Source organism: Pyxicephalus adspersus, chromosome 2 (assembly GCF_032062135.1).
Source record: "Pyxicephalus adspersus chromosome 2, UCB_Pads_2.0, whole genome shotgun sequence".
In the NCBI taxonomy this organism is placed as follows: Eukaryota; Metazoa; Chordata; class Amphibia; order Anura; family Pyxicephalidae; genus Pyxicephalus; species Pyxicephalus adspersus.
This window is the reverse complement of record NC_092859.1, coordinates 119,791,524-119,809,121: the sequence shown is the minus strand read 5'-3', so window position 1 is coordinate 119,809,121 and position 17,598 is coordinate 119,791,524. Positions and strand designations below refer to the sequence as shown.

At 37.0% G+C, this 17,598-nt stretch overlaps 1 protein-coding gene across 1 annotated transcript in view; it reads left to right on the top strand.

The window, feature by feature from the left end:
- RORA (RAR related orphan receptor A) overlaps positions 1-17,598 on the top strand; it is a 249,471-nt gene that overhangs the window by 158,599 nt on the left and 73,274 nt on the right. The window contains exon 2 of the mRNA XM_072399075.1: positions 694-723. Coding sequence (XP_072255176.1) covers positions 694-723 — 30 coding nt within the window. The remainder of the gene's footprint in view (positions 1-693; positions 724-17,598) is intronic.

Genomic DNA, 17,598 nt, shown 5'->3' with positions numbered 1-17,598 from the left:
CCCTGGTATATGTGGACAGGTTTTGGATTGTTTTCACATAAATGTATAGTTTATGTAATGTAAAGTGACATGTCTTTTTATCTTGTTATTCATAAATCAGCCATAGCCTTCATATTTCTATCCTAAAAGGTTCTCTTTCAAGCCAACTAGTCAGCTGTTAAAATGACCATTGCAGTATTCCTATCCTGGTATCTGGTACTCCTCTCCACTCATGATGCGGGAGTGCCTATGCTGTTCTTGCTCATAATATAAGACCATTGGTAGATTTAGAGGACCAGTGGTACAGCTAGTAGGAAACAAATAAGCTTAATGAAAAAAACTAGGTAAGCATATCTTCCTATTCTTAAGCTCTAGACTAAGTAAGCATTAGCCCTTAGAGTGAGGAAGGGTAATTTTTCCTGCTGCTGGTATATCATGTTTGTATAGTTACACATACCGAGTTGTATACAGCTTATACAACTATTATACAACTATTGTAAAAGTATTTTGACCAGTTAAAGATAAAATACTTTTTTGCTCTGGGTTTAACAGTAACATCTGCTCTGTTTTATTCTATTTTAAAACTAGCATCTTATGGTTTCCAAACATGTTTCTGTCACATTTATAATGTCACAAGCACACCAATTAAGTTGAATATGTTTCAACATGTTAAAAGTTTTTTTCTAATAAACTTTTCCATTTCTTTACTCCTAGGTCTGTCCATAACCAAGAAGACACACACATGTAAGTAGCAATGACAAACCCTCTAATTAGAATAAAAGCAGAAAGCAAACTGCTAGTATTATGGAAAATAAAACTATATGCTTAGGTATGTCAGCTGTGAGTTATGGCAGTTTGAATGGAATTCAGTATGTCTTGGCAATACTCTGCCTATACCGTACATCTGGATAATCTGCAATTTTACCTTGAGCTTTCCCATTTCTTTAGTTGTCGCTGTCCATGACAGATTCAAATATTTACGAATGTTGCACACAGTATCTGTAAATAAAAATTAGTTTATTATGCCTCTGCTTGTATGACAGTTTACTATATAAAAGGTAAATTGGTTATCCTGATAGTAGGTGTGCTGATATTTGTATCCATATTAATAATATATTAACATAACAACAAATACATTCAAATAATAAAACAAACTTCAGTACTGATGTCGAATTTTGTAAACTTAGTCATTAAAAGTAATGTTAAAAAAACTTGATTGGGTATCGGGAGCGACATTAGTCTTAAGCTACGTACACACGTCAGATTTTTATCGCCCGATAATCGGCATCGGCCAATTATCGGGCGAAAATCTGCCGTGTGTACAGTCGGTGTCGTCCATCGTCCAGACGACCGACCTGCCGGATCCACGGACGATGGACGACAGCCGATCCTAATGAAAGGGAAGGGGAGAGCGCGCAGCAGGGTGCCGCTCCGTCGCTCTCCCCTCCCCTCTCCATAGAGCATGAACGGTGCTGTATGTACAGCACCGTTCATGCATCGTACAGTCCCTTGTCGTTGGAAAGGATCTTTCACGAAAAATTGCAAGTGTGTACACAGCTTAACAAGTGCAGTGCTTTTCCTATTTGGAAGTAGAAATGATAACTGTGTTCACATGAAGTTGATTTTGGTGACCAAATCAACTTCTAAAGGGAGTGCTGTATTAGCAAGCATAATATTAATGGTGGTTTTTGTATTATTATGAGAATATTTGTTGTTGTCATCATTATTATTATTTTAGCTGAAATTGTAACCACTTCCTATGTGTTGTAACCCCTACAAGTTGGTTTCCTGCATACCAGTACAGGTTATCTCTTGACAGCAGCACACAGTGCTTGATAAGATCTGATTTGTTCTCATATATTGTATAACTCCCTGTTACTTATCACATTGCATAATATATTAAGGTAAAAATGAAAAAGAGTAAAACTCTTACAATACACTTGGGTTTTTAGGCAGGTAGAAATCAGATATGAAGCAGACAGGCTGACTCAACTGTTCCCCCACTGCAGTCAACTTATTGTGAAGCCATTTGCAGCGCAGCAGGAAAAACAAGCTCTCCCTTCTTTCCTATTTTTTGCCATTTTGGGCTTGCTCTTACATTTTAGATTTGGCACTGCTAGACAGGCTGGGTAATAATTCCCTGCCCGTATAATTTCAGCTCACATGGAGTGTGGCTAATAGCAAGCAGAAATAATCAGATCCCTCCAGAGTACTTTCTGAATCTAAGCTTCGCTCTTCCATCCCCCCGAGGCCCAGGAAAATAGCAGTAGAGGTCCCAAAAGTATTGCTTCATAAATGTCTTAACTGGGCAGCCTTGGGATCCCTCACGGAGCTTTTTCCAACTGCCAAATTACTTTCCCTTTCTCTCAGCGGCTTTAAAAAGGCTTATTAAAAATGATTCTATAATAAAGCTGCAAGTTCTCCCTTGGTTGTCCTTGAGAAGGAAGTACAGAGTCTTGCAGGCGGCTGTGCCAATTTAAGGCGATTCCTAATTCTTCAGGCAACAGAGAGGTTAAACAGAAATGGCATATTCTTGTGATAATTGGGCAGACCTCACCTTTGGTGTAGTGCTCAGGTCTGGAGACAAGGTAAAATACAAACTGCGCAACAGCACACCTTGAACAAGTGCAAGAACAACTGGCACTCTGTATCAGATACAAATGTATCCAGCTCAGAGACCAGGCATCTATCATAATAGATTGAGCTTTTTTATACACATTGAGATTTATCATATATATTTCATTGCAAACATATAGCATGACTTTTAAAACAATGGATACTAAAAGGTGAGTAGGAGCATTTGTGCAATGCATGATTGCTGTATTATTATTATTGGTAATGATTTTTTTAGGGCCACACCTGGTACATACTAGTCATAAATAACCAAACCAACCCTTTCTAGTCTGTTCTGTTTTTTTCTGAAAACAGATCTGAATCATAATAAGTGAATGGGAATTGTAGTGTTTAGATATGCATAAAAAATCACTTTAATATGAGGAATCATCTATTTATTGTTAGTTATAAGGACACATAAGCAATGCAGTGATCAGCAAAAGTACACAGCAGGGTGGCACACTCTCTGACACATCTGGAGGTTTTAGAGAGCAGCAATGCCTGGATCTCTACAAGTGAGCAAAGATTCAATATACTGCTTGCCAGAAAGGTGAATTTACCTGTTCTTCATTTGCAAGCATTATTTAAAGTAAGCTTTTTTTAGGACATGTGTTAGTGGGTTTTGGGTGTTGATATCAACATACTTTTAAATGTGTGAGATGCTTCCAGGTTCCTTCAAAATACATTGACAACAAGATCTGACCTGCAGTTGACCTCTTTCTTACTTGCCTTTGACCTGCTCCAAGTATTTTGTGCATTTCTGTACACTTGTAGGAGAATGCAAATCTTAAAGCAAACAAAGCTCGTCAACACAGAGCCTTAACATACCATTTTAAAGGAAACCTGGGGATATATAGAATCTACCACTGTTGACCTCCTTCTTAGAATGCTAGTAACCTTGCTGTCTCTGATCCTCATACTTTGGCATGATTCCTCTGGGTCCTCATTGTTCAATCAGGAAAGGCAGAACTCTGCATCTGTATGCTTGTTCCAGGTCTTTTTCTCTAGAAATAGAAGTCTGAAGCTAGAGGATCAACATATGGGACACTATATGCCTACATAGCTAGAGTTCATAGTCATATCATTACCAGCCTGTCAGAGAAGCTCACAGTCTAATGTCCCTATCATAATAGTATATCATTACCATAGTGTAAGGCCAGTTTCATTTGGGGGAAACAATAGACCTACCATTAAGGTTTTTTGGATGTGGGAGGAAACTGGGGTGCCTTAGGAAAATCTGTGCAAACACAGGGAGAATAATAACTCCAGGCAGATAAAGTCCTGGGCAAAGCTGCAACCTTAGTACTACAATGTCACTGTACATAACCAGTATTTTCAGAAGGAGAGCAATGACAGCTTCTGTATTTACACAGTACAGGTTTTCTTTAGGAGGGGAAACGGAGTGATTTTAATTACTAATTAACAAAAAATTAAACTCCGCTGCTACGACCAAAGGTTTTTCCCATAGCATGCAATTATGCACAATTTGTATGTACACTTACCTGCCAAAGCACCCATTGTACCTTGACACTCCTTCAAAGCTGCCGACATATTTGTCAAGGCTTCAGTGTCTTGGCCATTATCATTGGATGTATTGGGAAAACTGTCATGGATTCCTACCCTGATCTGGGAACACGTGGCTCAGTATACATGTTTAGTGTAAGGTTAATTCTTGTGCATGGAAGTACTTTATCCCGGCATAGAACTGTACCCCGATCTGGGCTTGGGTTGCTTAATATACACCTTTAGGGCTGCTGACAGTCCGATAGAAACATCTTCAACAGAAGCGATTTCATGATCACATCTGTAATTAATCTAAAACCTGTCTATCAGCACTTTTTATTAAAGAGACTTCAGTTCCACTTAAACTCCCTCCAGTATCTAGTCTACTAAACCTGATATATACGAGAATACCAAAAAAATGAGAGTATGCAATAAAACTGTGAATGTCACCTCAAAGTTTACTTTAACAGAATTTGTTTATTACTAAAATCCAAGCTCTTCCTTTTAAGCATCAGCTGATGATATGAGCTATGCGTGGAAGCCCGTGGGCCTAATTTCCCACAGAAATATCTCGATAAATTTAAGAAAAGAAAACTCTTTGTACATTCCCTTTTGCCTCAGTAGACTTGTAAACTAGACCATACATGGTACAATCTATTGGATACAAATTGACAGAATTATTGGAGTTTACCTTCTCATTACTTTTGTAAAGTTCAGAGATTACACAATTAGATTGTACAATCAGTTGGGAACATGTACATGGCCATAGCAGGGCTATACTCACTTACTCTCTGTCTGCTACTATCGGATGAACACATGAGTAAAAATTAGAAAACTATTTTTGCAAATAATTCTGCAAAAGTACATTGTTCACCATTTTGCAAATTGAATTTAGAGAATTTTAAAATTACTCGCAAAGTCCCTGAACATGGTATTGTCACTAAAACTGCTGGGGATGCCAGAGGACCTTGTCACACATGAAATAAAACTATAAAGCAGGGGTAGGCAAACTTTTATGGCCACTAGGCCATTTCAGGGGTGGGCAGGAGTACATTAGGCTGGACTCTGAATCCTGCCCTAATGGCTGCGCCCACCACCAGGGAACACCGCCTGAAGTGAAATCCCTCTTCTCTGTATGCATTGAGCATGAGGGATTTCCCTTCAGGGAACCTTTCACTATTTACCGTGCCGGCGGAATATCAATGCTGGCCGAATAAATAGGGGAGAAACAGTAAGGAGGTTCTTAACGCCCCCTGGCAGATCCAGCCGGTGGGCATTAGGCCGAATCGGCCAGGGGGCATTAGGCCGGAACAAACTACCGGTTAGGCCTTATCTGTCCTAAAGGCCGGAGTTTGCCGACCCCTGCTATAAAGCATGTGGTTTTCCTACAAATCAAAGTGAAAGTATGACCATTAAAACTATTTTCTCCTGTCTCTGCCAAAAGTTAAGTGTCACTAAACATAGTATTGTGATCAGCGTTGCTGAAGGTGGCGGGGGACAGGTGAGAATATGGGGCCTGATTTATTAAAGCTCTACAAGACTGGAGAAGATAGACTATCAAGGAAGAACCAGGTTGCTGGGTCATCCAGGTTCTTCTATGACAGTCTATCTTTTCCAGTCTTGGGAATCTTTATTACATCAGGTCCTATGTATCTAATGGAAAAAAAATGTGTTGATTTTTCATAAATCAAAGTTAAAATATAGTCACATAAAATATAGTCCTACAAAATGCTATTTTTTGAAAAAAAAACATGCTTTTAAAAAAACTTTTATATAAAATATATACATACATATGTGCATATATATATATACACACACACAGAGAGTGGAAGAGAGAGAGAACTGGGGTAGGGGTGAGGGGCATTTCCTAAGTAAATCAATTGGCAGCAGAGCATCAGGTATGAAAGTAAAGCAGCACAAAGAGTAAAATATACATATTTTTAACCCCTTCTAGAAATCTGGATCAATCTTCTGTATCTTTCAAGAAATCGATTTAAATACTTGTGTGCGAGTATCAGTTAAATACTGCTCTCAACACAAGTCATTGTTTGTACACATACATTTAAGAAAATGGCAGAAAAAGAAATCCTGCTGAATTTTTAAGGCTTTTGTCATTACCACTTTTCAAGATGATGATTAAGAAAATGGTGGTGTGCATGTAGCCAATCAGCTAAATATTTTCCAGCTCACTACACAAAATCAGTACTTTTATTAACATTAGTATTGTTAGTGGGCTCTGAGGAATGCACTTAGGAAACACTTGGGGATAATTTAGTAACACCAGAAATGGGAGAGTAATAAAAGAAAAAAACAAGATGTCTTGGCTTTTCTAAAACTTTGCATTTTTTTTTAAAAAGCCCTGATGATGGAAGTGTTTATTTATTACCTGTACTTAGCCGAGGTTTAAATAACCCATCTTTTTAAAACTGAATAATAAAATTCCTTGACCAGTCAGAACTAAATAACAATATCATTGCTCTTGCCAAGTCCCATTTGATGTTCTTGTTAGCTGCCTCAGTAAGTACCTGGAGGCCACTTGTTTCAAGTTTACCTAGATCTCGTATGAGAAAAACTTTGAATTCTGTACAGGGTACACTTTCCAGCTTACCTATTGGCTGTATGACAGCTGTGGTGAGAAGGTGACATGGTGCAAGATCCTGTTTGCGGCCACTTCCTGTCATTGTCTTACTGCCCGTTGAGCCAAAGTGTGTCTTATAGCCCGATAGAATATATTACATGTGTGGTTAAGAGAAGGAGTGGTTCTTGTGGGCTAATGCTGTCTCTTTAGATAAGACAACATATTTTCTTTGTGTAGTTGGAACAAAAAAACAACAACAACATTGCATTACAACAAGCAGCAATATTGTAATTCTTTTCAAAAACCTTTTTAAGTATGAATTAGCATTGCCCAATATAAGCCCAATATAACTTATTAGCATTGCCCAATATAACATAGGAAGTCTGAATTATGAAGGTCAGTAAAGCTTGTTACACATAGATGCCAGATTTTTACATTTCCAAGCTGAGCTGTCTGTGCTCTTCTGTGTACAGATTGCATTGGAGCTACTGCCAAAAACAGGAGCTGCAGGCACAATTTGTCTGAGTGCTGTATGCATGGTTATTTGTCTAAACACTTAGAGCCACCATCAAGGGGTACAAAAAGCACCTGTACTGGCCCGATCAAAAGACTGAGTTTCGCAATGCTAGACACCAAGGCCATTGTTTGTGCAGAGTGGTGGTGCATGCTATGTGCTAGACCTGTGCGTGACCATAGAGAAGAGAAGGGGAAGTTTGACTTTCTACAAGAAACCCACCTGACCTAGGAGGTCTAAAAGTAAATGCAAGAGGCTGGAGGTGGTGGATTAGATTGCAGCTCTACTGCACACAGTGCATGTCAGCATTTACAGTTTTTGGCCAATTCTCCATCTCATTATAGAGATGTATGTGGCAAAATATTTCATGAAGCCATATTAAAAATATTTTCATGCTAATATAAAAATTCATACAATTTTAATTACTAGTAAAAAAAAAGGTAATATCACTTGTTATTTACTAACTGTTTAGGGAATAAATACCTTTGATGTAATGACGGTGCATAGTATAAGACTAGTATTCAGAATCATTAAATGTTATAAACCTGAATTTAAATATTGCAGATTTCATACACCAGCTTGGTTATAAACAAGAAGAATGTACTTATTTTAGTCACATTAGACAATATGTATCTATTGTCTGGCCTTAGGGCTGAAATTTCCCAGCCTATTAAGGATGATAACCCGAGGGGCCTTCGATTACCTCTCCATTACGAGTTCTCCTAGGACACACATTGTGTGCTAGAGATAGATGAGTTTGTGTTACTCAGTGCAAGGACAATGACTTACTGTAGTATTGTGCACAGCTGGGTAATTGGGACATTCTATAATAATATAAACATTTTTCTGCTAAGGTTGTTCATTTATATCTTTAAAGTATTTTTTATTTTAAATATGTACCAAACTTAATGTATTTGTGAATATGATTATATATGTTATTCAGTTGGACTTTGGACTGCAATTCTGTCTATGCAGAAAGGACTAACTTACCACGTTGGTTAATATTGAGGAAGGGAATCATCACATTGAATGTGTAAGCATTCCCTGAGGTGCTCAGATCCTTGCAGTACTTTAATCTATATTACAGAGAAGAGTCATGGATCCTTCTTCTTTAGCAATGCACATGAGTCTTGTGGACTGGTTGGTAAAATTGGAACTGTCTTTTACCAGTACTGATGAAGTTTGTGCAACCAATAAAATTCTGATAGATAAGTATAGGATCTGTGAATCCCATCTGTGATATAGGCCATATATGTTTATGGGGTCCATTTATAAAGCAGTGAATCTGATATTTACTGAAACATTTCCTGATGGAGAATCATCCAGGTCCATGTATTTTAATGGCAGTATTTGATTCTCCACCAAGGAATGTTTCAGAGAATGTCACATTCTTTGTATGATTATGTAATGTTTAATTCACTTTATTCTATATGCTCTGAATTGATTACAACAGCTACAACTCTAATAACCTTTAAATGTCTGACAAAGTAAAAAAAGCCAACAGTGGTTGACAAAATCCTACAATAAATATATTCATGGAAAAACAATCACTGTATTCTTTTTTGTGTGAAGTCCATGTTGCTTTTTCCAGGGCCCAAGAAATGTGAGTTTCCTGTGCGCTAAATTTTAGTAAGCAAACCAAGGTTTTTTACCTAGATATCATCTCTTGTGACATCTGAAAATTGTGACTATTACACCCTAAAAAGGTACAATTTTCAGAAGTCAGTTTCTGTTGCACCCCATAATTTTAACCTATTTTCCATTATGCTTACTTGCCTTTAAAACAGCTTACCTCTGTAAGTCAAAAAATTGTATTTGCAATATTGTAATGGTATGGCAGTGGTAGTGTGTATGCAGGTTGATGTGGTATGGGATTTGATCCCATTCCCAATAAAGTCAATGACATTGCTATTGAGCTCAGACCCTCTTTTCCTCCTCACTGTTGACTTGATAGCCAGGGGGAGACTATGAATGGAACTCCTGGTGCCCCTCTGAAGTGTATATATCAAGAACAGACCCGGACCAATGTACCAATTCTGTGGACTCTTAACACTGTAGAAATTGATCAGAAACTGTAAATTTAAATTTCATCATCCTTTTTTGACCTTCTTCCTGTAATATCTATTTATTTTCAGACCTGCCTAACCCCAATAATGTCTAATTAAGGTCACAAGCAGCACTGCAAAATCACAGCACAAAATCTCACCAGTTTTCCTATGAATGTGCAGTTATGTGAGGCTTTGTGAACATGAATATAGTAAGTAAATTACAAAATGATGGGCACACATAGGGATCTGTAACTGAACTAGTTAGTGTTACTGCCTTTGGCAAATTTGGCTGTTATAACCCTCAGAGTCAATAAGGAAGACCGTGCTGACTATATATGAAAATTAGTGAAAGGTTGAGTAACCGTATTCAATTTTTGGCACAAAATGTGAACAAACCCCTGAATAATTACATTGTATTTCCCTAATTATATTACATTTTGTATATATAGCCTAATATTTGCAAGAAATGCAACAATTTTGAGCATTTGTTGGTACAATCAGGGTGTGTAGGGGTTAACCTCTGATTGATAATGAGCATTGCAAGCATCATGTGCCCATTTCCCATGCTGTTTTTCGGTCCATATGGTGCACCTTGTGCATCACCACCCTCGTGCATTACAGCACACCTTAAGTGTGCAGCGGAGCATGCCGCTCCTGATTCCTCTTGTAACCCTTTGGAAAAGATAATCACCACATTCCTTGTAGTTTTAGAAGATGCATTACAGCTCCCACTCTCTCACTGGCGTATGTGGTTGTCAGTCATTAAGATGGGGATGCTGTGCACTTCCATCAATTATAGAAAAAGAGGCATTAGTAATGAAAGGAGTAAATGGCTGAGGGTACATCTAATGGTGAGATCTATTACTGTGGGGCAAACAGAGAAAATATCTGCTGGTTAAAAGATCTTTTTATAGACATACAGCATATACAATGCTGGGGAGAAATAATATATATATATATATATACGGTATATATATATATATATATATATATATATATATTTCAGTGTAGATGTGATGGTATGATATTATATGATAATATGATATTGAGACTTAATGCTGCTGTTTAGCAATATGTTGGTGGTAGGAAAACAAAGTTCTGACAGTCATCATTATATGTAGGCAGACCCACATCAAAGTATTGCCCTTCATAGGCTGTAGCACAGTTAAATAAATGTCCAAGCTTGTTCAGATTCAGCCTAGGTATTTTAAAAAGTGTGAGTAATTTTAATTGCTTTTCGTGATTATGCACTACATTATATAAGGATTCACCAAATGCACAAAACATTCCCCACTGTGATAAAGGAAGCAGAGGAAGGCGTGCTTAAGGCATGTGTTTTTCTCCTGTAATAGACAGCTAATGCTGTAAACACATTCATAAATAAATATGATCAAAAATCATTAACTAAAGCTACTGTAACCGCTTTCAAATAAATTTTGTTTTATAGAGCAGTTTGGAAATTATTTCAGCTACCAATTCCAACTGCAATATCTGTATTAACGAGTGTCGTCCCATGCTGAAACTTTTAATTGCTTATTGCCTTTGGGGTACCCATAGACTGGATATTCTAACTGCGCCTACAGGCCAGCCTCCTGAAATTCCTGTGCAGTGTATCATTTTCTCTGGGCAATATCAGCCTGTGGAGATAACACCTGCTAGATTGCACTAGATTAAATGCAACTATCTGGAATATTCTGCATTTCCTTGATTTTGGATTATGGGTGAAATGACAACAAAAGTTGATACATGTGGTGAATAAAAAATTGAATATATGTCTGTGATTTGCTAAAAGTAAACATACAAGGTCAAGGAGAAATCCCTGTGAAGATCATTGACATGCTTGTGGCAGGCCCACATAAAGCGCGGATGTATGTGCACCCAGTGAGCATGATATGGTGCTAGCCATACATTGTGCTCCATATTTGCATTGTGTGAAACAATGGGCTTGATTTATTAAAGCTCTTCAAGGCTAGAGGGGATACACTATTATCAGTGAAGCTGGGTGATCCAGCAAAACTGGAATGGATCTGGTCCAGGATTTCAAACATTTGCTAGCAAAGAGCAAATGATTTTAGGAAATCCATTCCAGATTTGCTGAATCACCTAGCTTTACTGATGAAAGTGTATCCTCTCCTCCAGCCTTGGAGAGCTTCAATAAATGAGGGCCAATATGTTTATCCTTACAACATGTATTAGCAAGTAGTAGTGTACGCAATTGTGTATATGTGCTTGTCATCATGAAACCCCTGCAAAGCATGTATTGCGGCTTTTTTACATTTATTGAATTTTTACTTGCATATGTTATGAGAACTTCACACACTATTCTTCCCACATCAATTGTTAAAGCAGAATAGCTAACAAATATCAGTATATTTTAGATGCATACCTCTTAGTTGGTGTACTTTAGTATCTTAGAGTGTGTGCTACCTAACAAGCCAAATTTCTTAGTGAATGTATACTATCAAAGCAACAGTGCTGCATTTCTGTGTGTCTGTTGTATACATTGTTGCCCTTTTGATCTGTTTTAATATTTTTACATTAAAACATTTACATCTGCACCTTTAAGTTTGGTCACCCAAACCTTGAATAAAAACGTTAATTGCTACAAAAATGGGTCCCAAGGGAAAGGTCTCTCATCAACTGAGACCTGACTACCATGATCTAGATACCTAACAAATCTCTCTTACTTATCCCTGAAGACTACCTCTACTTTGGTCATCTGGGAGTTTATCTATGCAAGAATTAAATAGGACTTTAATTTCTCACTTGTCATCCTGTATAAGGACATAAACATTCCCATCTCATATGTAAGCATTTTAAAATGTTCACAAATTACACCTTAACATATAGATCAAATTTTTTCAAAATTCCAGTATAATACTTATACAAGAGATTATCCCCACAACAATATACAACCATTGGATTTAGGAGCTAGGTGCATACATTTCCAAATAAGCCCCTAGCAGTCTTATTAGCCTTAGCCAAATCCACAATCTCACAACATCATGCAATTTTATTTTATTTTGTAAAACTGCTTTATATAGACACTTCACTCCCCTTCCTATGTATATCTATAGAAACAAGACAAGAACTGCAAAGTCCCAGGGGGCTATTTATAAAGAAGAAAACTGATCGCCAATTTTACAACACCTTACTGTTCCTTAACAATCAGGCTACTAAAAGTAAAGAAGTGGTAACATATTCAAACTAAAGTTGTGATGGGACAGTGATAGGAGAGGTAAGTATAATGTCTGATTGTGTATGGGTGCATACACACATAATAATTACTGGCATAATTAACATAGAATTAAAAAGGACATGATGTACTTTTTGAATTTGTACATCCTTATCTGTGTAACAGGATTTAGACGACTGACTATGTGCTCCTTTAAAAAAGACATTTACACTGTTTGATCTTCTCAGTGTCATTTAGCTTAGAGAATCACAATAGCTTGTTGCAGCAGTGCTGCAGTATTGAAGTGTTAATGATTGAGATTCACTTGATGAAGGTCATGTTGTAGGTTAGGTGTTGTGTCTTCTTGCTGCAGCAGTGCCAGTAAAATGGAATAATGCCATGTGTATGAGCTACATAGAACGTATCCTTGATTTTAAATATCAGATTCTCCAACTGAACACCATACATATACTGGATATAGCCTAGAGGGGAGAGAAATTGTAGTATCTATACAGGTGGAAATTTCCTGCTAGCCAAGCAAAATAAAATTCCCATAGACACAAAGGCAGATTTTAAAGGAAGTCTTTAAATCCTCCACGGAGCTCTGTATGAAACAACAAAGGTGCAGGTAGGTAAGTTTGGTAAAGTAACAATAAACATATTAATTGTATCTGGTTAGACCGGTTTGAAAAGTACATTATGTAACAGATAAATTAAACTGCTTTATAAAGAGCTAAGAATATCTTGCTGCTTGTTTTCACACCTCCTAAAATTCCCCTGCTCATTCCTCCCTGCAAACTTTCTGATATGTAATGTGAAAATCAATGGCAATCATATCTCTATATGCACCTAGCCAAATGGTTTACCTCAAAATGTGTCAGCTTTTTGCAATTACTTAGTACTTATTACTGCTGTGGTCAATACCTAGTACCTAATGCTACATCTATGTCTCACTGACTCATCCCAAAACTTCTATATTCATTTACTTAACATGGTAAGGTTGGTCCCCCTTCATTTGTTTCAGAACCTTTAAAGGAAATCTCTACAATTATTTTGTTTGTGTGTTACAGTGTATACCTGGTATGCAAACATTCTAGTATGCTGTATACAATGTACAATATCATTCTGGGCCTGATATAATAAAGCTCCAAGACTAGAGAAGATAAGACCTTCATGCGAGAATATGAGTGATCCAGCAAACTTGGAATGGATGGAACATCTTTTGCCATTAGTTGACTTTTTTTGTCAGTCCTGGACCAGATGTATTCCAGGTTTCATTAATCGCACAGGTTCTCCCATGACTAATTCTACTAACTATGCAGCCTCTTTTGGTTTTAAACATATGGACATTTTGCTAAATTACATATAAAGCCACCCATGGCAATATTTTAAACACTTACATTACATATAATAAAACTTCTGTGATATTCCTATTATATGACTGAAACCACCACTAGCTGACCTATGCCTGGCAGTCTCTATTCAAACACCATAAATGTTTTTTTTCCATTTTCAGTACTGAAAACTAGCCAACTGTATTTTGGTCTTACAACAAACTTAGCAGTGTAAAACATTAACCAGTTAAACCAGTTCTGAACTGTCTATCCTCAGTGGCCCAGTTTGGTAGTCATGACGCATAAGCACAAGGAATGTTTATATCTTTCCAAATTACCCTTTCTGTGTAATTCCATTTAAAAATTCTGGCTGCCTTCAACACACAAAGCAGAAGTTGACTTCACAATTTTTAGGTTCGGCTTGGTGTTCTTTGATTCCTTTTTTCCAGTATTATTATTTATTTTGTATGGGGACCTCTTGTATTTGTAACACATTTATGTCTTGAAGTTTCCATAGTGTAAGCCAGGCACTTTTTTCACACATTATTTAAACATTTGATGTGCAAATAAAACCAATAATAAGGTCAAAGCATGGAAACTCTACGGAGCAGAGGATGATGCAAAGAAAAAATGAACTGACCAGTCTTGCAATGGCATTGTCTGTGATTCTTACTCCTGCTTTCAGAGGATAGCACAATATGGTGAATCTCCTCTTGTTAAAAAAAAAAAAAAAAAAAACTTTAAAAGTACTGGTATCCTTTTAAAATAAATACTTTTCAACTAATTAATTAGTTTTGGCTCGTACAATGTATATATATAGCAATTTCAAAACATACTGTTATTATGTAGACATCACAGGGCTGTGCCCTCATATTTCCTATTCATATCAATTATGTTAGGCAGTAAAATAAACAATGTATTTTCACATTTACAATAGTTTAGTTTGGAGCTTTACTGTTCTGACATGTCCCAACAGTGCAGCCAGAAGCTAACAACAAATACTAATACTATGCATCTATAGATGTTTTTGTTTGCTGGAAACAATAACAGTACTCAGCATTTGCAGCATAATGTGAATAGTTTTTGTTTGAGGTGTGAATATATTCACATGCCTACATATACTTTACTTTTTCCCACATCATCCTGTATTGCATCAATGTAGTCTACCCAAATTGGGTGTTCCCTCAAAAGGCAAGATTTAGATCTCTTCTTAGGAACACAATTACTAATCTATAGACAAATTATTTTCTTCAGCATCTGCCACCAGCATAGAGATTTTATGTCAGGTGCAGGTGGCCAAGGCTGATGGAACAGGTAGATAAGGTGAGGTAATCCCTAGCAATATTGTTTGTACTTTCTTTTATATGGACTGTATGGGTGGTGGTTATGGTTGATAGATGCACATTAGGAGGGCGGTGGATGTGACATTGTTGTAGATTGTGCACATGGTTACATGGAGAGATAGAAGCAGATGCACTTCCCATACAATAATAATAGAGTGTGGATGATGTGTGTATATTACCACATCTGTCTGCATGGTCATTCTACAACTGCATATGTGACCTTCCCAGAATTATTTTACATTCAGTGAATCCAGGTGATTTAGACTATCCTAGACTCACATAGACCTCCTTGTCCAACCATCATATGCTACAGACCATGCATCCATTAATTAACAAGAAACCTATGTATTTGCAGAGAAAGAGATTTGCAGATAATTTAGATACCGGAAAAATTAACTTTAGGCATTCTTCATCTCATCTTATAGCATTACCTCTCCCTCCATTGGAAATAGCCAAAGCACCACAAACAGAAAAAAGCCCCAGATGCATACTACATGTATACTCTGTACGAAAAGTTTTCCTGATGTCCCATATAGACCTCAGGACCTCTTGTTAGATTACAGTGCTAATCCCCAGCATATTGACCAATCTAGGTTGTAATTTCCTGGACTGATTATGTAGGACCTATAGAAGCAACCATATTAAAACCAAATGCACAAAACACACATCCATCTAACAGTCTGTTGTATTTCCAAGTCTTTCTTTTCAAAGTGGGTATCATGTTTTTAACAGTTATTAGTAGAATAGATCCAAACCAGTCCATGCATCAATGCTGTTAAAAATAGTTTTGGAAACTTATTTTCCTATAAAGTATGGGGTGGTTCCTGTGCAATATGACATCCTTGCTGATCACCATGCAGGTATTGATGATAAGTCACTGCATGTGAAATGTGGACATTTACAGGTCTTCCCTAAAGACAATTGTCACTCATGGTAGCTCCCACCTAAAGCACAGATTATAAGAAACCAAGAGCCAAGATAATGGAAGCTGTTATTGCTAAACTCATCTTCTGATATTCCTGGCTGCCATACTGATTTAATAGCTTTATTACATTTTAAGCCATTGATCTAGAAGTAAAATGCTGGAAGTACTGACTTGATTTTGCATTTTATTAGCTATGACATACATGTTTCAAGTTAGTAACCAAATTCAGCATTACCTTGCAACTAGCATTCTGAAAAAGAGGTAAGTGGCAGTGGTACATATTCTTTAAAGCAGAACTAAACTTTCTCCACTACTCTAATACCTTAACAAAGTTGGATTATATGACCTTACCCCACCTCCATACCTGTTCCGTGCTGATAAACTAAAATAATCAGAAGTGGGGGATGCAAGTATATCTTGTGTATAAGCACCCGACCCATCGCCATTCACTGTGGGGAGTTACATTGGCAACTGTCAACCAAGACAACCATTAGTCAATGATAACAGGGCTCATTGGTTGGTGGGGAATGTTCCAATTGACTGCCAGTTGTCAGGAGCAGGAACACTACCTTATCTGTAATTACATAATATGGGACACTTTGGGCACTGCAGGCCGAGGTTGAAGAGAACTTCAGTACTTGAGACGAGTATGCTGCTTGCATGGAAGGCATGGCATAAAAGTGTGTATTTTTTTTCCAGATTTTAATCTGGTTTTAAAAGAACTTTGCCTTTTACAATTACAGTTTTTCATGTAAAGGAAGATGTTTACATTTACTTAATTTACATCAGGTATCACCAAACCCAGTTCAATAGCAATCTGGCCTATTATGATCACATGTAAGTACCTGTAGTATCATATTTTTAATACATCACTGTAGGCAGTTGGGTTACACTTTTAAGTATTAAAGGCATGAGTTCCTATTACAATAGAAATAGAAAATGACACACTTAGAAATCCTTAAACGAGACACATACATTATATCATAAAAACAGAACATTGCCCATGAATGCATTCCTTTGTATTACACAGCACTGACAGTGCAGCATCATCAGAAAAGCAGCCGTTTTTGTTATGCCCTTCCCATTTGGTCTTTTATTTATTACAGTACCAATATCAGTATCAATATAGTACCAGACGGCCAGTCTTACACCAGAATACTATTTACAAACCGCTTTGGTGCTCAGTTTAGGATACCCCTCCCGCCAGCCAACAAGCCCAAAGCAAGGACTGTGAAAACGAGATGGGAGGCAGAGATGGAATCAGGAATAGTTCTGGATTAAATGATATAAGAATGATATTACTATTCCCGTAAACTATAAAAATATGTAGGAATCCAATGTATCTATGTGAATCTTATATACTTGAGGTCACTTTCATGCAGTGAAAAACATAATCTATATCTAAACATATTAAGGATTCATGGACAGCTTCCATATAATCAAGTTTTATTGAATAACAGCAAATACAATATAAACTCAAACAATGTTCAATGTATACAAATGAGAAAATGGATTTTGGTATATTGCAAACCACTTATTGGTAAAGGACTATTTTAAATATATATATATATATATATATATATATA